The sequence below is a fragment of the Nesoenas mayeri genome (assembly GCF_963082525.1).
Source record: "Nesoenas mayeri genome assembly, chromosome: 2".
NCBI classification, from domain to species: Eukaryota; Metazoa; Chordata; class Aves; order Columbiformes; family Columbidae; genus Nesoenas; species Nesoenas mayeri.
Genome location: NC_137543.1, coordinates 37,262,840 through 37,284,644, shown reverse-complemented (window position 1 = coordinate 37,284,644; position 21,805 = coordinate 37,262,840). Strand labels below are relative to the sequence as shown.

At 34.7% G+C, this 21,805-nt stretch overlaps 1 protein-coding gene across 1 annotated transcript; it reads right to left on the bottom strand.

The window, feature by feature from the left end:
- Positions 1–1,990: 1,990 nt before the first annotated feature.
- PPP1R42 (protein phosphatase 1 regulatory subunit 42) lies at positions 1,991–21,547 on the bottom strand (the record flags this gene model as incomplete). Its single annotated transcript, XM_080364125.1, has 8 exons — positions 1,991–2,062; positions 7,260–7,411; positions 8,689–8,817; positions 10,121–10,238; positions 16,198–16,314; positions 18,485–18,623; positions 19,036–19,202; positions 21,419–21,547. 8 exons carry the CDS (start codon positions 21,545–21,547, stop codon positions 1,991–1,993), a joined length of 1,023 nt encoding a protein of 340 aa, XP_080220251.1.
- Positions 21,548–21,805: the final 258 nt, after the last annotated feature.

The following is a 21,805-nucleotide window of genomic DNA, read 5'->3' as shown; positions in this document are numbered from 1 at the left end:
AGTCTTAGATTACTTAAGAAGACTTAAGTCTTTTAAAAGACTTGGATACTGAGATCCCACCATCATTCCATTTCACACCCAGAGACATTTAAGGAAATACTTCAGAACTGTTCCATTCTAGATCATAAGAAAGGTGTCCAGTTTGGAAGGTGAGCTGAGCCGCTCTCACACTAGGAGAAGAGAAGGGAAAAGAGGGTGCAGGATGAGAACCCCAGGAGATGTGGCTGGTTTCCCGTCGCCAGCAGCCACGGGAGCAGTGCGGGTGTTGCAGCCAGCGCAGGCGAGCGCAGTGGGAGGTGAACTGGCTCTGCTGGAGCTGCCAAGTGTGAATGTTTCTGCATCAAAAGACAGCATGGATTATTGCACTCGAGGGGAAGTTCAGGCTTAAAATGCAGGGGTTTAGAGCAGGCCAAAGAAAGGGACCCAACATACATGTATACAGCTGGGATGCAGCCAAACTACTACAGAACAGGAAAAGAGAGAGGGAGATCAGAGCCAGAGAGACTGAAACCCACTTTGCTGTTTCACTAGTGGAACACAGGGGGTTTGCTTTAGCTAGACATGAATTGCTTGGTTGCAGGAATCTGTGTGAAATGCCATACAGGGAATACTTAATTTGGGTCTGAAATATTTTATGTAATGCACAATAAACTAAAATCTTAAAGCTGGAAATATTCAGAACCTCTGAAAAGTAACTAATGCTTTACTGGCTTTACTGGCATAACAAACACTGAGAAATGCTAAAGATCTGTTAAACGGCTTTAAGTGGGTGTGTGCAAAGCAGAGGGAAGGGTAAATGTGGAAAGGCTTTCTCAGAAAACACCGTGCTATAAAAATCAGGAGGTGACTTCCTAATGCACAGCATTGAGTCAGGAATCCAGGAGCTGCTACGTCAAACACGTTCACCAAAAGTATTGACGTTCTTCTCCGAGAACTGTCTAAACAAGAAGCAACTTTTTACATTTATGCTCTTCTGTCTTCCTCAACCTGAATATCACTGATGATTTATTTGAATTTTTATCAAAGGGCAATAAAATATAAACCATATCAAAATACACAAAACATTGCATGCAAAAAAACTGGTCCTTATTTCCTTACTCAGGAAAAATTCCTTATCTCAGAGAGGGTCTCAAACATAAGATGCTGAGCTGATGTTCACACAAACTCCATCAAGAAAGGTTTTATTCCGGGGGCAATTTACATTCTGGGATTTTTCTTTCCATATGTGTATGTTTGGAATTTCCTACATCTGAAGTCTTGAGTGTTCATTTAATTACTCAAACTAGTGCAAAGCAGCCAAACCAAAGTCCTGGTTACTTAAAGGAGAATTTGGAGTAAAATTAATGTGTAATCCCAAATTAATCAGCACAGATATCATGAATCTTCTTGTGCCTTCTTTCCTAACTATTCTCCATTATTCACCAGAACCTGGAAAAATCTAAATGATGCAAATTATTTTTTAGGACTACAGATCTCAAAAATCATGAGCTAATAGCATCTTTCTTCTTGAAGTAAAAGACTGTAAGAACGCCTCTGCATAATTGCTAAGAGTATAATATATGGAATGAAGCTGCTACTTGGGTAGTCAGGTCACAAACTACACACAGGTTAAAACCAACTCCTTTCTTGAGGAAGCTCAAGAAATAGGCAACCAGTTAAGCCTACCACATGCCGTTGTTTTTACATGCTTTTAATATAAGGCTTTGCTTCTAAATAAAGAGGCAGTTATTGTATTTTTCTGAATGCTCTTAAAGGTGGTGTTAAGTGCAACATCCTTCATTCTGTCTGGTTTTGAGATTACAAAAACACAGATATCCAAAGAGATGTCGGTATCTTTCTTTATTAGCTTTGAGGGAAAAAAAAAAATCCAATAATAGCCAAATCTTCACATCCTGTAACTTCTGGCTTTTAGAATTCAACTTACTTCTGCCGTAACTTCAGATTCCTCATCAGCCTACATCAGAGAGATCAGAGAAGACAGGTGAGATCTTCATGTCAGACCCACACCAAGGCCCCCATTGCTCCCGTCTTCATTATCGCCTCCCAGGGCCACACAACATTTCTACAAAATTTGTAATCTGTGTTATCAAAAGATGCAGATAAAGAAAAAGGTCTTTACCTATTGCGAGGATATCGACTGATGCAGTGAAAGCCCTTTTCTTCCCAGTGCCAAACCTGGGGCCAGACTAATCTGAATTGACACAATCTATTGCGGTATTATACTTACTACTAAGCTGATCAACTATTTCCACACACAAGAATGGTTACAAGTTAATAATTTTTTCCAAGTAAATTTATATCAAATACCAATAGTTTTCAAGTTCTATAAGAAACAAAACCTTAGCAATAATCAAAACATTTTCTTGTATAAATGAAATCAGATAAGACTCCATCTTTTATTCCAAACCATTTTTCTACAAACTACATGTAACTGATTCTACCCAGCTTTACTGAACATGTAATTAGTGATTACTATGACAGTCTAATATATTACATCTCCAAGAAAGGAAGATCCTATTGCTCCAAATCTATTTTTGAATTAAAGTATTAGCCTATTATATGGATCATTTCACAGCTGGCTCTGATTCATCTTGGTTTGGATGCAGCAATTAATTCTGCTTCGAATTAAGAGAACAGAAAGATGTAGTCAGTCATTTCTGCAGTGGTATTTGATTGAAGAGGTAAGGTTCAAATACATTTCTTTTTAGCAGTGAACTCCTAGAATCCTTCAAGGCCACAAGACAAAGTAAAAAGTCACTGTTGGTTTGGTTGGTTGTTTTTTTCCCAGCAAGGTAAAATTTATTTGTTACAGTCACAATATATAACATTTACGACTTAGTGACTGATCCCCTTATTTTTATTAGTTACACTCTGAATTATGATCACATACTTGTCCATATTAACAGATCACACATCTGAATCCTTATCCTGAAAGAACAATGGGCATATCTTGAACACCAACTCTCTTTTTTTGGCTATTTTTTCCCTTTCTGCCCCAATCTCAGAACTTTAGGATTGTGTGGCTTTTATAGGTGTAGCACAGGCAGGTCTATGGACTGTTTCATACCCACACATGTAAATAAATAATATGGCAATAAATTAACTTACACCTTGCACTATTTTTAATGTGACATTTAAGAAAAGAAGGAATTTTTCATCAGTTACTGATCTAAAGTTCACATGTGAACTGTAGCTCAGTAACTCAAACATTGTGTGTGTACACAGTGATTACAAAGCTTATGTATCTATATATATATTCTGATTGGGGTCAGAGCAGTGCCAAGGGGATGTGTTCAGGCACCGATGCCTTATTTTTTTTCCCTTTTGGTACTTCTAACATACTGAAAGTCTACAGTAGTATTGTGGATTGCTCTGAAAGCACCAGCATCCTTACTGGCAAGGCCTGGGCTCCTACCTCCTAGGCCCTATGAACAGTTTTGGTTGGGAAGAAATACCACCAGCAGTAGATGATGATCAAATTGGGAACCACAACGGCAAATCTGTCACATCCAAGTCTTTGTAACTGGATGGGATCCCAGGGTACTGGAAGTGAATTTGAGACATTCCAGGTCAGGCTGGATGGGTCTGAGCAACCTGATGTAGTTGAAGACGTCTCTGCTCATTGCAGGGAGTTGGACTACATGACCTTTGAAAGTCCCTTCCAACCCAAACTATTCTATGATTCTATGATCCTGAATACAGTTGGAGTGCTTGTAGGCTATTCAGTGGCTAAAACCAGCTCTAGGGTGCACAGCTAAAATTGCACTGGTTTGTATCTCAATTCTGTATTTCTCCTTTTTCTGAAGCCAAGGCTGAAAATAGTTTTTTTATTCTTTAATTTTGAGAAGTTTGCAGAAATTTCTATTCAGTAAGATAACATGATTTACGTTACCTGGAGGTAACATATTCCCCTACCACCCTCTCAAATAAGAGCGCTATATTCTGTAATACGAAATAACCATATGATTGTAAATGTTATATTTTGGTTATATAATCATTATAATCTCAGTATCAGCCCTCCCCAAATAACTGTCATATAACAGGCCTTAATAATTCTATTTATTATAATGCCAGGTAGAGTCTATAAACAAAAGCCCAGTATACACGCAGAATGTGTACTTTCTTACCTGTTATCAAATACACATTACTCTGTATAGATTTCAGACCACATAAATCACCTCAGTTCAAGGCATTTATAAATATTTAAATAGATAAATGCAATGTTGCTAGGAGCACCTGCCAAAGAGCTAAGAAGAGGGAGAACTAATATTGCTCTCTGCAAGGTCCTTCCCTTTGACCTTGAACTTGGACTATCCACGCTGTGCATGGTGGCTATGGGAGTGGCTTATGAATAGCTGGCACAATCCAGTGTACTTATTATATGCTGACTATATAATTTAAAGATATTACCTTATTGCTAATCGCATAACATACACCGGAGAGACAAAAGGTGATTTTCCCACCAAATTCTGAATTGCTGTGTTATTGCTATGAATACCTGCTAGGATATTTAATTCCATAATTAAGGAAATGTGGGCAGAAACTGCTGGTTACAGGTTAAGTTTACAACATCAACATTTCAACAACTTCTCTACTTGGGGAAAATTAATAATAGTGTATCCCGTTGGAAGGTATTAGGTATCTTTAAAATGGTTAAGTGATTTGTTTTCTTTTAATTACTTCCTGCCAATATCCATAATTCTCTTTAAATGTTCAAAACTAACTTAAAATCCAATATAAAATTGCTATTGTTTTTATATCATCAAAAAAGAAAGCTTAATCACATATTTCAGTAATCTAGTAATAAGTGGCTTTTTTCATTGCTCAAGCTGTATGTAATCCTCAGTGGATCTTAAATGTAAGTTAAAAAGGTATTTAATGCCTGTTTTTCAGTTGCCAAGGTCAGACTTCACCAGCATGTACAGGGAAAGAGGAAACATCTGTTGGAATAACTTATTTGACTAACACAGGGGATAGGTTTAAACTTCACTAATTTCTTTGCTCTGACACTGAATTGAAATTAAACAATGCAGGTATTTGTTCAGTTTGACAAAATTTCCTTGCCTTACATGTGGGCACATTTATGCATATCCCTGGCTACTGGATCTGGCAAGAGAATACTGTGATTTGGCATCTTTTCATATCTGCATATACTATGAGAATTAATATTTATAGATTATGAGTTTACAAAAGCCAAACCAAACCACCACCAACAAAAAAACAGCAAATAAAACAAATATAAAACCAAACCAAACCAAAACAAAAAAACCCCCAAAAACATTTTAAAGATTTCACAAACCTTTAACTAATTCCCAAGACTCTTTGATTTCCATGGAATTCAACTAGTAACAAGATTAGAACATGTCTCAAGATCAGTGATTACATATGAAATGGTAATGTACGGCAACCTTTAGCATCCAAGATAGAAGCCCTGCTTAAAATTTTGTTTTAAATATTAAATGCAAGTCATCTGATTGTATTTTATTCTATCCTTTATGTGAGTCAGAGTAAAATCTTCTAGACTAATAGTAAAAACAAACAAATAAAAATCACTCAAATTGTTTAATTTGCTAGTGCAAATTAAGATAAATATAGACATTTTATTCCAATCAAGTATGGAAGATGCAATCTTTGCCTTTCTAGGGTCGAAAGGGATTTCAACAGGGCCAGGATTGTACTCTGGCTTCTTAATACTGGGAAAATTTTTGTCAAGGAAAGCAGCTTAACAATTGGACAGCTTTTTAACATGGTAAAGTAGAATTGGAATGCTTTATCTCCAAGGAGAGAGCAGAAGTTCTTAACACTGAGGAAAATAACTTTTTGGGAGTTGCTGTACACAGATGGTCCATCCTTTATTAGAACTAAGGGGAATGGTAAATGAAAAGTGTAGTTTAGTTCAGCCGGTCCCAAAAGACAGAATACTAATAAAGATGAAAAGCAGGCTGGCAGAACACTGAGCATGGGGGTAAACTCATTTTACAATGGAATTAAAATAAAAAAAGGCATGTTTGTATGGCATGAGTATTGGGCTGTACCCCTCTAAATTTCACGAGCCTGGACTATTCACTGGAAAATTACTGCATAGTAGTACTATTTTGTGATAACTAGTGCATTGATCCTGCAGTTCCTGCAGCAAGACAAAAAATCAAGAATGGGCACACACACAATGAGCTCAGTTTCTTTTTAGGCCAGAATATATCCATTGTCATATGAAGAACAAAAATAACACTTTTGAAGAGAGGAGCTCTCTGATTTGTAATTCTTTTTCCCTTCTCAAGGCAAAGGCAGCTATTTCTAGTCAGAACCAACAAATAATAAGTAGGAACAAAATGGATGGACTAGAGAGTAGTAAGTTGTCAAGAACAAAATAGTATTAAATGTAATTTTGTTAAATTTTCAAACATACTAATAAATTCTAATTTTACAGTAATTTAGTTACAAAATATAGTAATTTAGTTACAAAAGAATACCTACATTTATTTATTTTATCTACAGCATTGCATAAATGATTATTTTTTTTGTTGGCCAATGAGGCTAGAAGTAGCATTAAAAATGTGGAAGAAATGATATTAGGTCCCAAATATTGAATTAAACTGTTACTATGCGTAAAACTGGAAAAAACTATAGGTTCCAAACTGCAAATCACTATAAGCAGTTTTTATTTCCACAAACAGTTGCATTAGAGCTCACAAGGCTGTTTATGTGAGTGAGAAATACATATGCTAAACTGCGAATTGTTTAAATTCATCTAACGCCTACACGTCTGTAAGGCACACACCTGAGATCTTCTTTCTTGATTATCTTGATGATCTTGAGCTGATGCTACAGGAAAATGCTACTCAAGTATACAATTCACCAGAACGTGTCTATTAGGAGTAAACTATAAGATGAAAAGTGATTGTTTCTCCTTCTGCATGTTACTACGTGCATGGGTTCAATCTTCACGAATGTTGTTGACAGTAACTGTATTTCCAAGTATTAATCTCTATATTGTCTTACCTTTGTGGAAGATTACAGTCAAATGCATATGACAGAAACTAGTAACACTCGAGTAAACTTATTACTGTTAGTGAGTCTACTGATTTATAACCAGCAACTGAAATCTATTATCCTGCCTTTCAAACAAATATAACATGGTTAAAACAACCTGGAACTGATTTTAGATGAAATCGTACCTTCATGTACTTGTTTTCCAACTGATTAAGAGCTGTAAAAGCAATAACTAAGAGAACTAAGAGGAAGATGTCTGAAGAACATACCTGAGTTACCATCTGATTTTTTTTCCCCAGGATTCTAGGCAGAGGTTTTCTTTCAACTTTGGGCATCTCAGACAAAACTAAAACATTTGTTTTTTCTTTCACAGCGGGACTGTGGTGAAAGGGAAGTCGAGGATAAGATGTTTCAGAGACAGCTGAAGAAAACAAAGAAGGATTAATTCAATATCCCAAGTCAAACCGTACCTATTTTAATATTCAGTATGATTGATCACAGGTTCCAATATATCTATAACAAGATATTTATACTGTTATTTATAAGAACAGTGTAATAAGCATTAAGGTAAAATGCCTCAAATTTGATAGTCGAGAATGGAAAACTTTGTATGAAAATATGGGAAGTGCTGCAAACACTGATGAAGGTGAATATTAAAGCTGGTATTCATATTCAGGTAGAGTTATTTGAAAGGGAGTAAATTCAGTTTCATAGCACTTCCTTGTCTCAGTAGTTATCCAGATGACAGAATATTACTTTCAGAATCATTGCCATTCATATATGGCTTCCAAACATTGAGCAGACTGCAACGTTACTGGGGCTGAACTTCATGGGCCGAGCGCTTTTCACTTCTTGTCTTTAAAAATAACTGATCTTCACGAGATGTCATGAATTAATAATTTGAGACAGTATGGCTATAAAGAACATGCTCTCTCCCCCATGTTATATATTGCGGTTTATGTTCTGAATTTTATTTTATTTCATATATATGGTTATTCAAACTATTTTGAGTAATTGGAAGTCTAATGTCCATTTCCAAATTCTGCAAGATGGCGAGACATGCTGTCAAGTCACTTGTGTCTTAACCTGCAGTCAACTCTACAACAACAACCCCTACCCCATCAATTTTTAAAAACCTCGAAGTTTACTTTGGGTTGTACTTGAATTACAAAACTAATTTGTTTTCCTGCTTTCAAGAACCTGTTGCCTTTTCTTTTGGTTTTAAGGCTTTTTGTTTTTCCTTCAAGACTTTTTTTTCTTTTCTTTCCAAGTTTAAGACTTTTACTTCTGCTGGACATGGATCTTGTGAAGGCCTTTAAAAGGACCAGGAATTTACATAGGTCAAATACGTATCAACAAATAGATTTTAAAAGTCTGGTGTATTTCATGCATATTTATTCTAGAGTGCCCAACACTTTATTTTTTTTTAATATGGAAAATAATCATGAATATTTACAAACATTCCAAATGTATTAGTTACTCCTTTCCATAATTCTGGGAGATTAGAATGAGAGAAAAAAGCAGCACATGAACTAGTGTTAAACTTAAAAATTATATCGGAAAAGTTCAATTTCTACTCCTGTGTTTTGATCTCACCACTAGCACAAGTCTCATTCCTCATATATTTACTGTTAGCTGCTATTTTATTGTTCCTATAGTATTGCAAATAAGCATGAAGTAACTGATTAGTTTGCTTACAAAAATGTAGATAGGCTGCATGTTCATTTGTCATTCTTTCTTTGTGTTGTTTCCTGGCAGCTTTGGAGGCTTTCCAGTTCATCAGGAACTGTCTTTCCATTTCTTTAATTTCTTTCCCATCGAGGAATTCTGTCAAAGAGAAGAGAACACTTTCTGTGATACCCCAAGATAACTAAAAGGCTGTACAAACCTGTATATAATGTCTGCTGGCGCTATATTTGCTCTCCTCAAATATGTTTTTCTCTTTTTAGTCTTTTGTTAAAAATAACACCCTCAATACAGCTTGATGTTCACATTCAAGAAGCAAGAGTGAGTTGACACATCTTAATTACAAAAGAAAGCATCTATTATTTATATAACTTTCAAAGGAAATACATGTATTTCACCTACAGTTAACATGCAGCACCTTATGGAATGTTTTGAAGAAAAACTATACCCTTACACAAGATATATATAGGTGCAGAAATTCAAGTTAAGAGAGAGAGACCGCATGTCTTACCAATCAAAGAATCCTACTGATCATGAAGACAGACAGACAGACAGATTTGGCTCTTTAAGGTTAACTTTTCTAAGGTGCCCTAAAGCTTATGCTCTGGGTTTCCTTGGTTGCATCTGCATTTCTGAGCCAGACCAAATGAAATACCTCATTTGGCCACAAATTTAGGTTGCATTAGAACTATCCTAAGGCACTGTTATTTTCATTGTGCAGACAGGCTTCTTTTTTTTTAATGGCCAACATTTTATACTCTCAGAAAAACTGAAGACAAGTTCTGTAATTACAACTTTTAACATAATTGCCGTCTTTATCCAAAAAAGTGAAAAACGATCAGATATTTTTTACTTCTTTCTACAGCATGAATACTTAGATATAGAAGAATAAGTTCCTTCCTTCTATGTTAAAATAATCTCAAAATAATAATTTAAACTGCATCACAGTAAGGTTAGGATTAACAAATACATTCACAACATAAGTGTAAACTACTTTTAAGGACAAATGTTATATAACAAATTCCAAATATGGTAAGGTATGACCTGTGCAACTGTAACTGTACAACTGAAACACCTAAATACTACAGGCTGATACGGGAATAGTAGACTGAACTTAAATGTGAAAATCAGTTTCACAGCATCTGGAATATGAACACAATAAGGTCTTGTCTTATAGCAGTCTCACCAATCTATTATAAAACAAATAATTACAACTATTAATAGCAAAAGATTAGCAACAGAGTATGTATAGTTGATTCCTAAGCAGTTTTAGCTACATTATCTTTACATAAATTAAAAACATATTATTTGACATAAATACCTGTGGCAGTAATTGTGTTTACATACATAGTGCAATTCAAGAATGCTTAATCTATCAGTTATTTTTTAAAACTGTGAGGGTGACGGGTGGGTTTTGGGGGCTGGCTATTTGGTTTATTTTTACCTAAAGTTTGTGACTGTACTACAATCCTGTCCCTGTACTTCGGTTTGTGGCAGATGGGGTTTCCTGTGAGATCCATTCTGCGTAGCTTCGTCCATTTCTTTAATGCAACCTCCAAATCCTGCAATTGATACAAGAACAGAACATCGTGATTATTTTTCCTTCTCCAGAGTAAAATTCAACAGTAACGTGATTTGTTCAGCCAGGCCCACATCCTGCACACAGAAATAACTTCAATGGGACTATTCATGTATTAATATGCACATTAAGAATGTGCATTTTCAAACAGAGTGGTGCATAGCATTCCCTGAATATATGATAATTGCACAGAAGAAATGGTGATGTAGTTAGAAAACTCTGCATTTTTAAGGACACAGTAATGCCAGCTATAGAATATTACCACTACAATCCCACTTATAAGCACCTAAAGCTGAGGAATTACCAGCCAAAAACTTTGTGTGATATGTAATGTCTGCTAATGCATCCCCATGGTCTCACAGAGCCCTTAGAATATCAGTGTCTGAATAGATTTTGAAAAAATTGTGGAAGAATCAGTACTTTACAGAGAAAGACCACACTAAAAAAAACAAGCTAAAAATTGTGCAAATCACAGTAGACTGCCTCTCTCTTTATATATATGTAACTGTATTTTACAGGAGAAACAGTAATCCCCCCCTAGAGAACTGTGGGTGGTCAGTTATAGTATTGGCCCAAATAGTGAAATTTTTGAAATACACCTTTCTTCATCTGTTTTTTTTGTCTGGTTACCCAAGGGCAGTATGACCTGGATAAAACTTCTTCTGTCTTTTAAGTACAATAAATTCAAGTTAAAAGGATGCAAAGCTTAGCAGATTGGTCCTTTACACTCAGATACCCTACTTGCTGAAATACTTTCTTTTCAAAATTTCATTTAACTCTCATTCTTGATAGGCTTCCTTATATGTGTGAAAAACTTAAGGTAGGTTTCAAAGCAATTTGTATGAATACAAGAGGAGAATTTATGTTCTACAGTTGTAATAATTTGGAAAAAATCTACTAATCACGATGTGATGGATTCTAACCTGCAAAGTCTGTAGAATTGTGTAGTTTATGACAATAATAAAGCATCTAGTGATGTAGATATCTCTTACCTGCTTCAAATTTAGAAAATCAACTGGTTAACACAAGCAGGTAGAATTCTGGTTTTCCAGGCTCTGCACCTTTGATAGAAAATCCTCCTGGGAATATTCTATGGGTCATATAATACATGTTTTAAAAAGTTATGTGGAAGTGGCAGCGCTGCCTCACACCTCCAAACCATATAAATTTTTATTGATGATGATGGTGATATCAGCTATCATCTATTGTTATCCAGTGATGATAACATCTTTTTAGAAAAATAGAGAGTAAAAGTCTGGTACTGTGAGAAGCAAGACTGATAAAACAACACAAGAAACTCTGAGGACCAGTCCACATGAAGAAATCTCAGAATGTCACACAGCAAAGCTTCATGGGCATGGCTCAGAATAGCAACATGATAACCCCCACAGCTTAGGTGCTAACATTTAATCACAAACACAACAATTTAGGGGAAAATGTTTTAGGTCAGGCTCATTAGAAAAGAAATAGCATTTAGCAAGTGTATTTATTTATTCTTACTTAACCATTCAGGCATTGTCATTTAATTTGAACATGTTCTAGATTTCACTAGAAATAATTTTTTCAAGTAATAGTTTTGCAACAAAAAATTGTCTGTTACTGAAATAAAATGTATACAGTTTAACATTGATGAATGTATACAAAGAGTCCTGTAGATTTTTGCTAGCTGTTACTTACTTGATAAATGACCCAGAACATGCTTACTCCAGTGTATGTTTATCTAAGAGCACACTAATCCTGTGCTGAAATATGATTACCCTTTCGATACGCTCTGGTTGTTCATTGCCTTCCTGTCTCTAATAAAGTGCTTTCACTTCCCAGCCTTTCAATAAGCTGTACTAAGGGGACCAGACACTCTTCTGGGCAGTCTCCGTTTGATAAATGATCATGTCATGCTATCACTTTGAGGTCTGCTACAAAATACTGACGAGCAAATTATATTCCATCGGGGTGGGGAGTGGGGAAGGGCAAGTGCCTTAGTAGGCAGCTGTAGCACTGGGAAGAACGTTCTTACCAATTAACGATGGCCATTTAAGAATTGGTATTTGACCAGTATGCTCCAGTTTTTATTGGAAACGTCTAGTCCAACTGCCCTAACTACATCTACAGACAGCAATTTGTCACAGCTTTGACTACCTGTCATAATCTGTTTGAGAAAATCTATACTTTTTCTCTTGTTCCTGACTCAATTCTGAAGTGAATGAATTCATCTTTCGTGATATCCTCTTGTCATAATCAATACTGGGCAGAGGTTGAATAAATTAAAATACTTAGGAAATACAGATTTTTTGTAGGTATTTCTAGCTATATTTTCTCTATCCAAATACACAAGTCATAATCTTCCCAAAATGAAGGTCATTAATAAACAAACAATATCCTGGCTTTTTGTAAACAGGAATAGTTGTGTTGTTTGTTGTTGTTGTTGTTTGGGTTTTTTTAAGAGGCATAGTATTTTTAAAATGTTCTTTTAGTATTCCAACCCTAATAAACTGCCTAAAAGTCCTTGTGAACCTGACTAAAGTCAATCAGAAGCTCAAAACGATAAATAAATGAAGTAGCAAGCAATAGAAAACAAAGAAAAGCAAATCCTATTCAAATCAATTATGTTCTTGATAACAGACCTACGACATGCTTTTTATGTGTGGTAGCTAGTCATAGTAAGTTGTTGTGCATGAAGTGAGAAAAATTACTTAATTTTGTTCTGTCTACTGTTGAGACTGTGTTATATAAACTTTAGTCATGTGAAACAAGGTCATATGCCTTGATGTCTGTTAATTACGCTAACAATGCAGCAAATTATCCAGAACCTTAAGTGCTTCAATTTACTAGCCCTAATTTGCAACTATGCCGAAATCAACGCGGCATTGCTGAAAAGCGAATATGGGTTTTCGTAATACCGGGAAAAATCGAGATAAATGTTTAGCCATAAAAGAATTATACTAATTATACAAAAGTGAGAAAAGCCTGCATGAGAAGATTGTACTTCACGCATTTCTTGTGCCTTTGACATTATTCCTGCTGCCATCTACCTCTCCTACACAGCTCACTGGTGGTGACCAGCCCTGCTTCTCTACAGCTGCTCTTCCCAGCGGGTGAAGCCCAACTGGGTACAGAGCTCTCCAACACTTCTCTGTTGTGCAGCAGCACCACAGTCTCTGGTCAAGGCCAGACATTCCTAGGGATGTTCTTGATGGCAGTGATGGGGAAGCAGGAATGGGAAAACAGGGGACATAGAAAAAGAGGTCCATGGCATGAAAAAGAGGTACACATCAGAGTTTGAAAACAGAGGGGAAAGAGGGAGAAGAATGGAAGCAGCTGGTGTAGGAATGAAAGAGCCTTTACTGCGTGTAACAAGTTCACTTAGCAGAGGCAATTATATATGTATATATATATATATATATATATGTATATATATGTAGTACAACTGTATATCCCTTAAAATTCTTTCAGCTATCACAGTTGTAGAGTCATGTTAGCCAAGGAATCATGAAATTCAGGGTTGTAAAAAAACTGAAACATACTCAAACTTTCTGTCAGCTATTTTTTTTAAATGGTTAGTGGATGCATGAGATTGTTCTGCCAGATGTCCACTGTAAGTTAAAGCTTCTTAAACAGAGCAAAACCTGACTTTTTTTTTAATACTTTACATGGTTCACTGCTTTTTCAACAGTTTTGTTTTGTTTTGTTTTTCATTATTAAAATAAGAATTTATATTAGCAATAAGTAAAGCCTACTAAAATGTAATCTCTAAAACACAGTAATTGTAGCTGGGAAGTTGGATATCCAGCTGCATTACACAATATGTTAGATGCATTCAATTAGGTCATCAATTTTACAGGTCACCAAAGATACGAATAGAAACACCCTATCTGTTTCATATTTTCCAAACCTGGAGATTGTTTCGAAAACACACAGGACAGTCACTTTCATAATTTACCAGAGCTTGATGCAAGTGTAACTGACAGCAGCAGCAGCAGGAAACTCAAATGCTAACCACATACTCCTTCAAAAGCTGTGACCATGTAACAGGGAAATCTAAATATCTAATTGATTTGGGTAAATATTAACTCTGATCTTCTTGATGATGAAATAACGACATCTAATAATTATTAGATAATATATACACAGTTACTGAATAATGCGGAATTTTTGTCCTCTCCTTATTCTGTTTCAGAAGATACTGTTTTTTCCTCTGAGACATTGAAAATGCTGTCTCTGAACTGGCATCCCCATTCTTAAAAAGAATTCATTCTTTGGCTAAGACAATCTTCTTTTTAGATCATCGCAACTTAAGTATTTTGTAGTTATAAGAAAGAAAAAAGACAATTAAAAATAATCACTGTAACAAGTTTTATTTAGAAAATGAACCCTTTTCAAAAGAGAAGCTTTGGAGAGACTACCTATTTAAAAAAGCTTACTGCTATTTTGATGTAACTAACACAGTCAATATGGTTTTAATTCCTCAGCAAAAGCCAACATTAATTGTATTTTGATATTAATTCAATCACAACTGCCAGACAGAAACATAGTGTGAAATACAATACACTAATAACTGTCTAGGAAAAAATGCATCATTCAAGATTTTTTAATATTAAAAAATAAAAAATAAGAGTCCAAATAAAGTATATTGACCTAGATAATTGATAGGTTATGCACACAAAATACTAGAATATCCTCATTAGTAAATGAACAGCCAAATTTAAAATAAGGTATTAAGTGTTCTTAGAATTAATAAGAATAGTTATTTTAATAATTATTAATCAGAGAAAGTTACCTTTTCTAAGGAAAAGGAATGTATCCGCAAACCAGTAATGAAAGAGTTTATTTTAATCAAGGCTTTGCTTTGGTGATTTGGATTATGATTGAAGCCAATTAATTTTAGTATTTATTAACAGAAATATAGATTTTTTTTTTAAAGCAGAACACTAATGCCTATGGTTTACATTAAATAGAAACAGTGCTTATTAAGTAATATAAAGTTTGTTCCATGCCTTCACTGTGCAGTAATTGTGTCAGCATACTGTTCAACATAAATTTGATAATCAGTTCGTAGCATGACACTAAAATTATTTTTTTAACTGCTCCTTATGTCAAGAAGTAGAAGACATCATAACTTATAAAAATAATGAGAAGTGACAAGGCCAATACTGTTCCTTTTGAGAAGCCAGAAATTGTAAATCTAGAACATTCTGTGTGAACTACATTCACTACTGCAAAAGGAAAAGCAAACCCACGTTTATTTCATTTTAAAAACGATTTTAAAATTTATTTTATTTTATTTTATTCTTATTTTATTTTATTTTTATTTTTATTTTATTGTTTTACTGTGGAAGTTAGAGCTCCTGCCTATGAAGATGTCTGTCCTTAGCAGAAAATGATGAAATTCAATATATACTTTCACGATGAATACTTGTTATGCTACTCCAGCAACACTAGTCACAGTCATCTTGATATTAGAACGGCAGCAAAATCAGCCAGATGATCTGATATCCAAGAAGCAGCTTTTTTGATTTTAACGTTAAAATAGAGAACTAAAAACTGTAATGTGGTGAAATGTTGAGAGTTAAAAAACAATGGCTATGTCACCTTTGTAAATTAAGCCACTGATAGTCACTCAGATGGCCAAAACATACACACTAATTTTACATATTGAACATATTATGTTGTAGTTATAACTTCCGTGCATTTACTACTCAGTTAACAGATGTATGCACAACTGCCACTTTACATAGGATTAAAGGACATTTAGCCATACTAGATAAACGGTTCTCCATTTTTAATCTCAAGACGATTTTCGGATGAGAAACGACAGCATGCGTGGAAAGTCAGAAGTTCAGTAACTGTAGAAGTAAAGTTTTGTTTTACTCATCTATTTAGTGATAAAGATGAATTGACTAATTTCTTATCACCCATACTACTAGAACAAATATTTATTTTGATACCTTCATATGTTGAAGTTGATTGTCAACTGCTATAAGATAAGAAAGATTTTCCAAAATTGCCAGTTCTTCTAATTCATCAATGTTATTATTGCTGATATTCAATACAGACAAAGATTTCTGGAGGAAGAAAAGCAGAAAAAGTTTTGTTGGTTTTTTTTTTTGGTGCCATGAATGAGTCAAGTTGTAAATTCTTACAGAAAATTCTCTTAAGGGAAGAACAAGCATATGAAGCAGAATCATGCAAATACAACTACCATGTACCTCATATGTTGTTTTATGTTGGCTTTCCATCTTGTCCTAAAATGCTGTTTATTTTGGTTTTGAAGTAAAACCAAAGATAATTTCTTAACTATTTCAGTAATTCTTAGTAAATACAGAATTGTTGTTTTTCTCTAAATGTGTTCAAATGCCTTAGAGAGTTCTGCAAGTGCCACTAACTCTACATTTGAAATGTGAATCAGCCACAGAAACTGACTGCCTTTTCCAAGGTTACATCTGACCTGCCTTGAGCTGAAATCCATATCTGATACCCAGTAGTTCCATTTGACAGCTGCACTATGCTGTTCTTCTTTCTGGTTTGATCCTACAGACCTCTTGCTATACATGCCTGTATTCCTTGATGCTTCTTTGAAACACTAGTGAGACATATAATGAACTTTGTCATTTGTAAAAGACACTGCTTAGAAAGATCCTTACATTCTAGATAAAAAGTAAATAAGTTTCAGGTGTTTATCTCAGGAAATACTTAATGTAGTTTCATGTAAAAGGACCAAGAAGCTTATATCTCTAGAAGATGAAAAAGGACACCTAATCCAGTGCCATACCAGATATGGCAATTACCATTAGTTAGAAAATGCCTATTTCAGTGGTGTATACAGGACATCTAACCCCCTTCTAAAACCTGACAGAGACCAACATTGCAGGCAGAAATTACTAGTATCATCCTGGTACACACAGAGCATAAACTTAATCTCCTCAATCAAAAGATTAATGATGATGTGATCATCAAAACATTTGCTTGTGGCACACAGGGAGCTATATGGTCCCATCTTTTTGGCTCTTTCCTCTATGACAGCATTAAGAGTGAGACACAGAAGATGAAGTAAGAAGTGATGTCTTGAAGAGGGACCAAACACTTAGCATCCAAAGGGTAAAAATAGAATGTTTTACATATAGCTTCCACAAAGATGTTACATGGTCAATAATGCAAAGGATTTCTTACAAAATCAAACCAAACCAAACCCACACCAAACCACCTTAAATAAAAGCCACAAAGAACAAAATGGTAGTGACTCTAGGCCAAGATGCTGAAAAACACTGAAGTACATGAGTTATCATCCTGGGAATAATATAGTTATTTGATCTCCCTCTACTTTCATCATTTATCTAATACAGAAAGAGGAAAGTAAAAATGCTCTCACAGGAACGGCTCATTTCTTTTAAAGGAAAATGGCAATACATTTTCCTAATGTATTAGGTAATAATCTCAAACCAGAAATAATTAGAGCTGGGTCAAATGTTTATGATATACACATGAACAAAAGAACTTGCTTTTCAGTGAGTTCTGTAGCTTCACAAGAAAAGCTCATCAAGCCCCGACTACACTTTGGGAGACAAAGCAAGATGATTTCTTTTTTTTAGTATAGAACTACATCCATTAGTAAATAAAGTCTATTTATTTAACCACTTCAACAATACATTTGATGTTCGCTGAACAATTAACATATTGGAAGAAAATGTCAAAAGCTGGTTTTCCTGAAATCTTGACATACCACAACATAGAAATCTTGCAGAACTAAAACTGAATGCTTTTGATTTGGTTCTTAAGATCCAGAAAAAATGCTGTTGGCATATTTTTCTTTTCTGTTGCCATTGCATTCTCTAGAGAAATACAAAAGGCAGTAAATAAACTAATGTAACAATCAAATCAGAGAAATACTGAGAAATGAATTCACTACAAACTAAGTAGACTAAGATAACTAACAGTGATGAATTCCTACCCCTTTTTTAGTTTATTCACATTCTGTTGGTATAGGGCATCCACACATTTCCTTACTTCCTTTCTCTCTTTATCCTCATTTCCATCCTTCGCAGAAAAGTAAATGAAGTAGAACCTCCTAGACTCCGTGCTCATATGAGAATTGGGATGGGAGTCCCTTGGTAGATTTGAAATAATGCCACCAATTGGCAGAAAAGGAAAACATGCAGTAATCAAGCCCTAATAACTTAACTTAAAAATACTGATCTACTGATTAACGGCTCATGGAAATTCTCAAAATGTACTTACTGCCAGGGACCTAAGAGATCTTGGATCAAATAGAAGCTTTTCACCAAGAGGGAGATGTTGATTTTCAATATGTAGCTCCCTTATTTTTTCTATTTTATCCAAACCCTCCACTACAGTGATGGAGTTGCCTCCCAAATACCTGCAGTATAGAACACAAAATAGATTAAATATCCTTTGAAAGTAAGAGCAAGCACAAGGCCTCAATATATTTTAAAAAGTATTAAGTATTATTGAATAATACCTAGAAATTATAATAGAAAAAATAACCTAGCATGAGAGTAGAACATACAGCTAACAGTTCCAAGATTTTTCTGGCAGTTGTTATTATTATTATTATTATGCAAAAAATAACTTAAATGCAAATAAGTATGTTAAGATGATAAGTCATTACTTATATCATAGAATGCTTCATTAAAAAATCATAAGCAATTACTTTTATTTGAAAAGTAACATTTAAGAGCTGAGAGGACCTTAATGGCTACATATTTTTAAAAATTTCTTAGTGTAATAATTATTCTTTTAGTGAAAAAAATACATAATTTCAAACTTACAGTTTTTCAAGGTTTTTCAGCAATGAGAGATTTTCTATACATGAAATACGATTGTTCTGAAGGTAAAGGTGTGTTATATTTGAAGCAAAGTCCAAGTTCTGGATTTGACGGATTTGATTATCATATAAATACAGAACTCGAAGATTTTTACATAAAGGGAGGTGACCCTGAAATAAACAATAACAAATTAATGCTACATAGATTTAACTCATTGGCTGCTTCTGGAAGCTGTTGATTGTTTTTAATTTAAGTTCTGCTGCAGGATTTATACATTTTTACCTTTAACAAAAACTTTTCACAACTGTTTTTCTTAGAAAAGCTGAGTTAGTGTCAGTAATAATCAAATTTAAGACTGAAATCTGTCGTTACTATTCTGCCACACTGAAACTGAGGACTACAGCCATCAACAGCAGGTACACCAGATCCTGTGTGACTTCATTCCCTTCCCTATCTTGATCACGTGGATTTCAGAAAATCACAATTATTAGTGTAGTCATCTCCATCAAACCTCAGCGATGTAATGGAACTAGTTCTCGGTAAAGGAATCCTGATTTATACAAAAACTTGCACTTCAGTTATTTTTAATACACTTCCAAGTCTGAGATTACACTCAAATATCAAGTTTCTTTGAACGTGTTTCTCTTAAATAACTAAAAGGACACATATTCTCATGAGGGTTTTGGTAAAGCTTCTCTATGGCATCTGACGAACCACTCCTAATCAAATGGACTGATCAAATTAGTGACTCGCTACGGCTGTGCACATTCCTAGGACTGGGCTGAATAAACTGTTTGCTTGCATGGATGCGTTCACATAGAACAAGCTATTTAATCTTCTTGACTGAAATCACACTTTTAAAGCAGAAATCCACCATGTACAACAATTCCATTGTTCAGGGTTTAGCAATTTCAAAATGTGCTCAGTATCTTGAGGGGATTCGAAGTTACTCAGGTCTTATTGAAACCTGTATAAATTTCCTATTATTAAACTCAAAGGAAGGAGGACTAGGTTAAGTTTGCAGGTTTAGCCTTTGAAAATGAAAAGGCCATGGATTATTTTTTATATGAATAAGCCCCAGGGAGCAATTAAAAAAAAAAAGAAGTAGATTTTAACCTGACTAATGTGAAAAAGCCACTATACCAGTCCAAATTTGTTAACCTCACTTGGCTTATATCCTGTTCCTGAATTCCCCTTTCCTTTCTCAGACTTCCTCTGAAATCTAAGGAATAAATCACAGATAGATTGAAAAGATTGTGCTGTGAGTTAACAACTTTTTGTAAAATTCCCAAGACTACAAAAAAATTTGCATTAATGAGAATAAAATAAGCGTTGCACTTAATAGTATGTAATATAATTACTGCTTCTTTTAACACAAAAATCAGATCTGCAAAATTATGTCCTCATTTTCTGTTCCACAGTTTGCGTGGAATAAATACATCAATAAACACTAGTCTTTAAATAAAACACCAAACTGCTGCTGAAAGTATTAACTTTGGTTTTTAACTTCAGACCTAAAGTCTCCCAGATCACTATAGCTGGATTTCAACGGGGCTAGAGCGCTGCTGTCAAAGCCCTGCAGGTACTGATTCAATGGCAACAGCCTGGCTCCCTTCTATAGGAAAAGTGTCAGATCTAAATGATTAATTTGAAATATTCTCTTTATTAAGTGGCGAAAGAGGTAAGCAAACAGAGTTATCATTTCCATTCTGGTGAATTCCTGAAAGATCCTTTACAATGTAGCAACTGTACGAAATAATCAAAATAGCAAATTGTTTTGAGGTTTTTTTAGAGCTGCAGATTTTCATAATAGTTCTGTGAAATACTGCAAAAAATATTTCACTTCAACACTTCATCTGTCTTGTGTAATTGCTTACATGGGTTTTCTATTTTAATTAATTAAAAAAATAGAGGTGTACTGATAATATCCTTCTTGTCCGCTACACAGATTATATGTATTTCCACAGTTTCAGGTAAGAAAAATGCTTCAACAAGATTTTTGCCACATGAAGAAAAAATATCTGGTCAGTAATAAGAAACTCTGCAGACTGCTGGAGTTACAGTCACCCGCTTTGATGTTTTATATGAAAAGTTACAGTTGAAAGATTTTCACATTTCAAATGCCACACATTTAAAATCCATTTAAGCATTTTTACATACAAGCAGTGTTCCACACAGCAGTGAATGCTGAAGCAGTTTTCCAAACAGATGTGTTATTAATGCTTACTTGCAAATCAATATAAATGTTGAAACATATTATAGCTGTTATAAAACAGAAACTTGCCTTTGCTAGTTTGTCTCTCCAACTATAAACAATTAATCATAAGAGTAACTACAAAACAACTGAGTAGCCAGGTTAAAAGGAATAAAGAAAAATAAATCTTACAATTGTGTCTATATTTTTATCTGATAAATTCAGATGAGTTATTTTCCGCAGATACTGTCCAAAGTCCTCTTCATTGCGATTCTTGTGACTGACACTCTTAGCAATTAGGTCCTTTGTTAGTCGAACCATAATTCTGTAATAGGCCAAACTGCTCTACTGCTTCTTTTAATAGTGTATTCCACATGCTCTTTTAATAATAAAACACCTTAAAAACAGAAAGGAAAATATCAAAATATCATACTGCCTGTACCCTAGGTTTTCAACAAAGCTGACATGCATATTTCAGATCTGATGTTTTCCCAACAGTTCCCTTTTTGCTTGGCCACACATTTATGTATAGTCTTTGCTGCTTCTAAAAACTTATCCTATTCTTGCTGCCATTTTTTC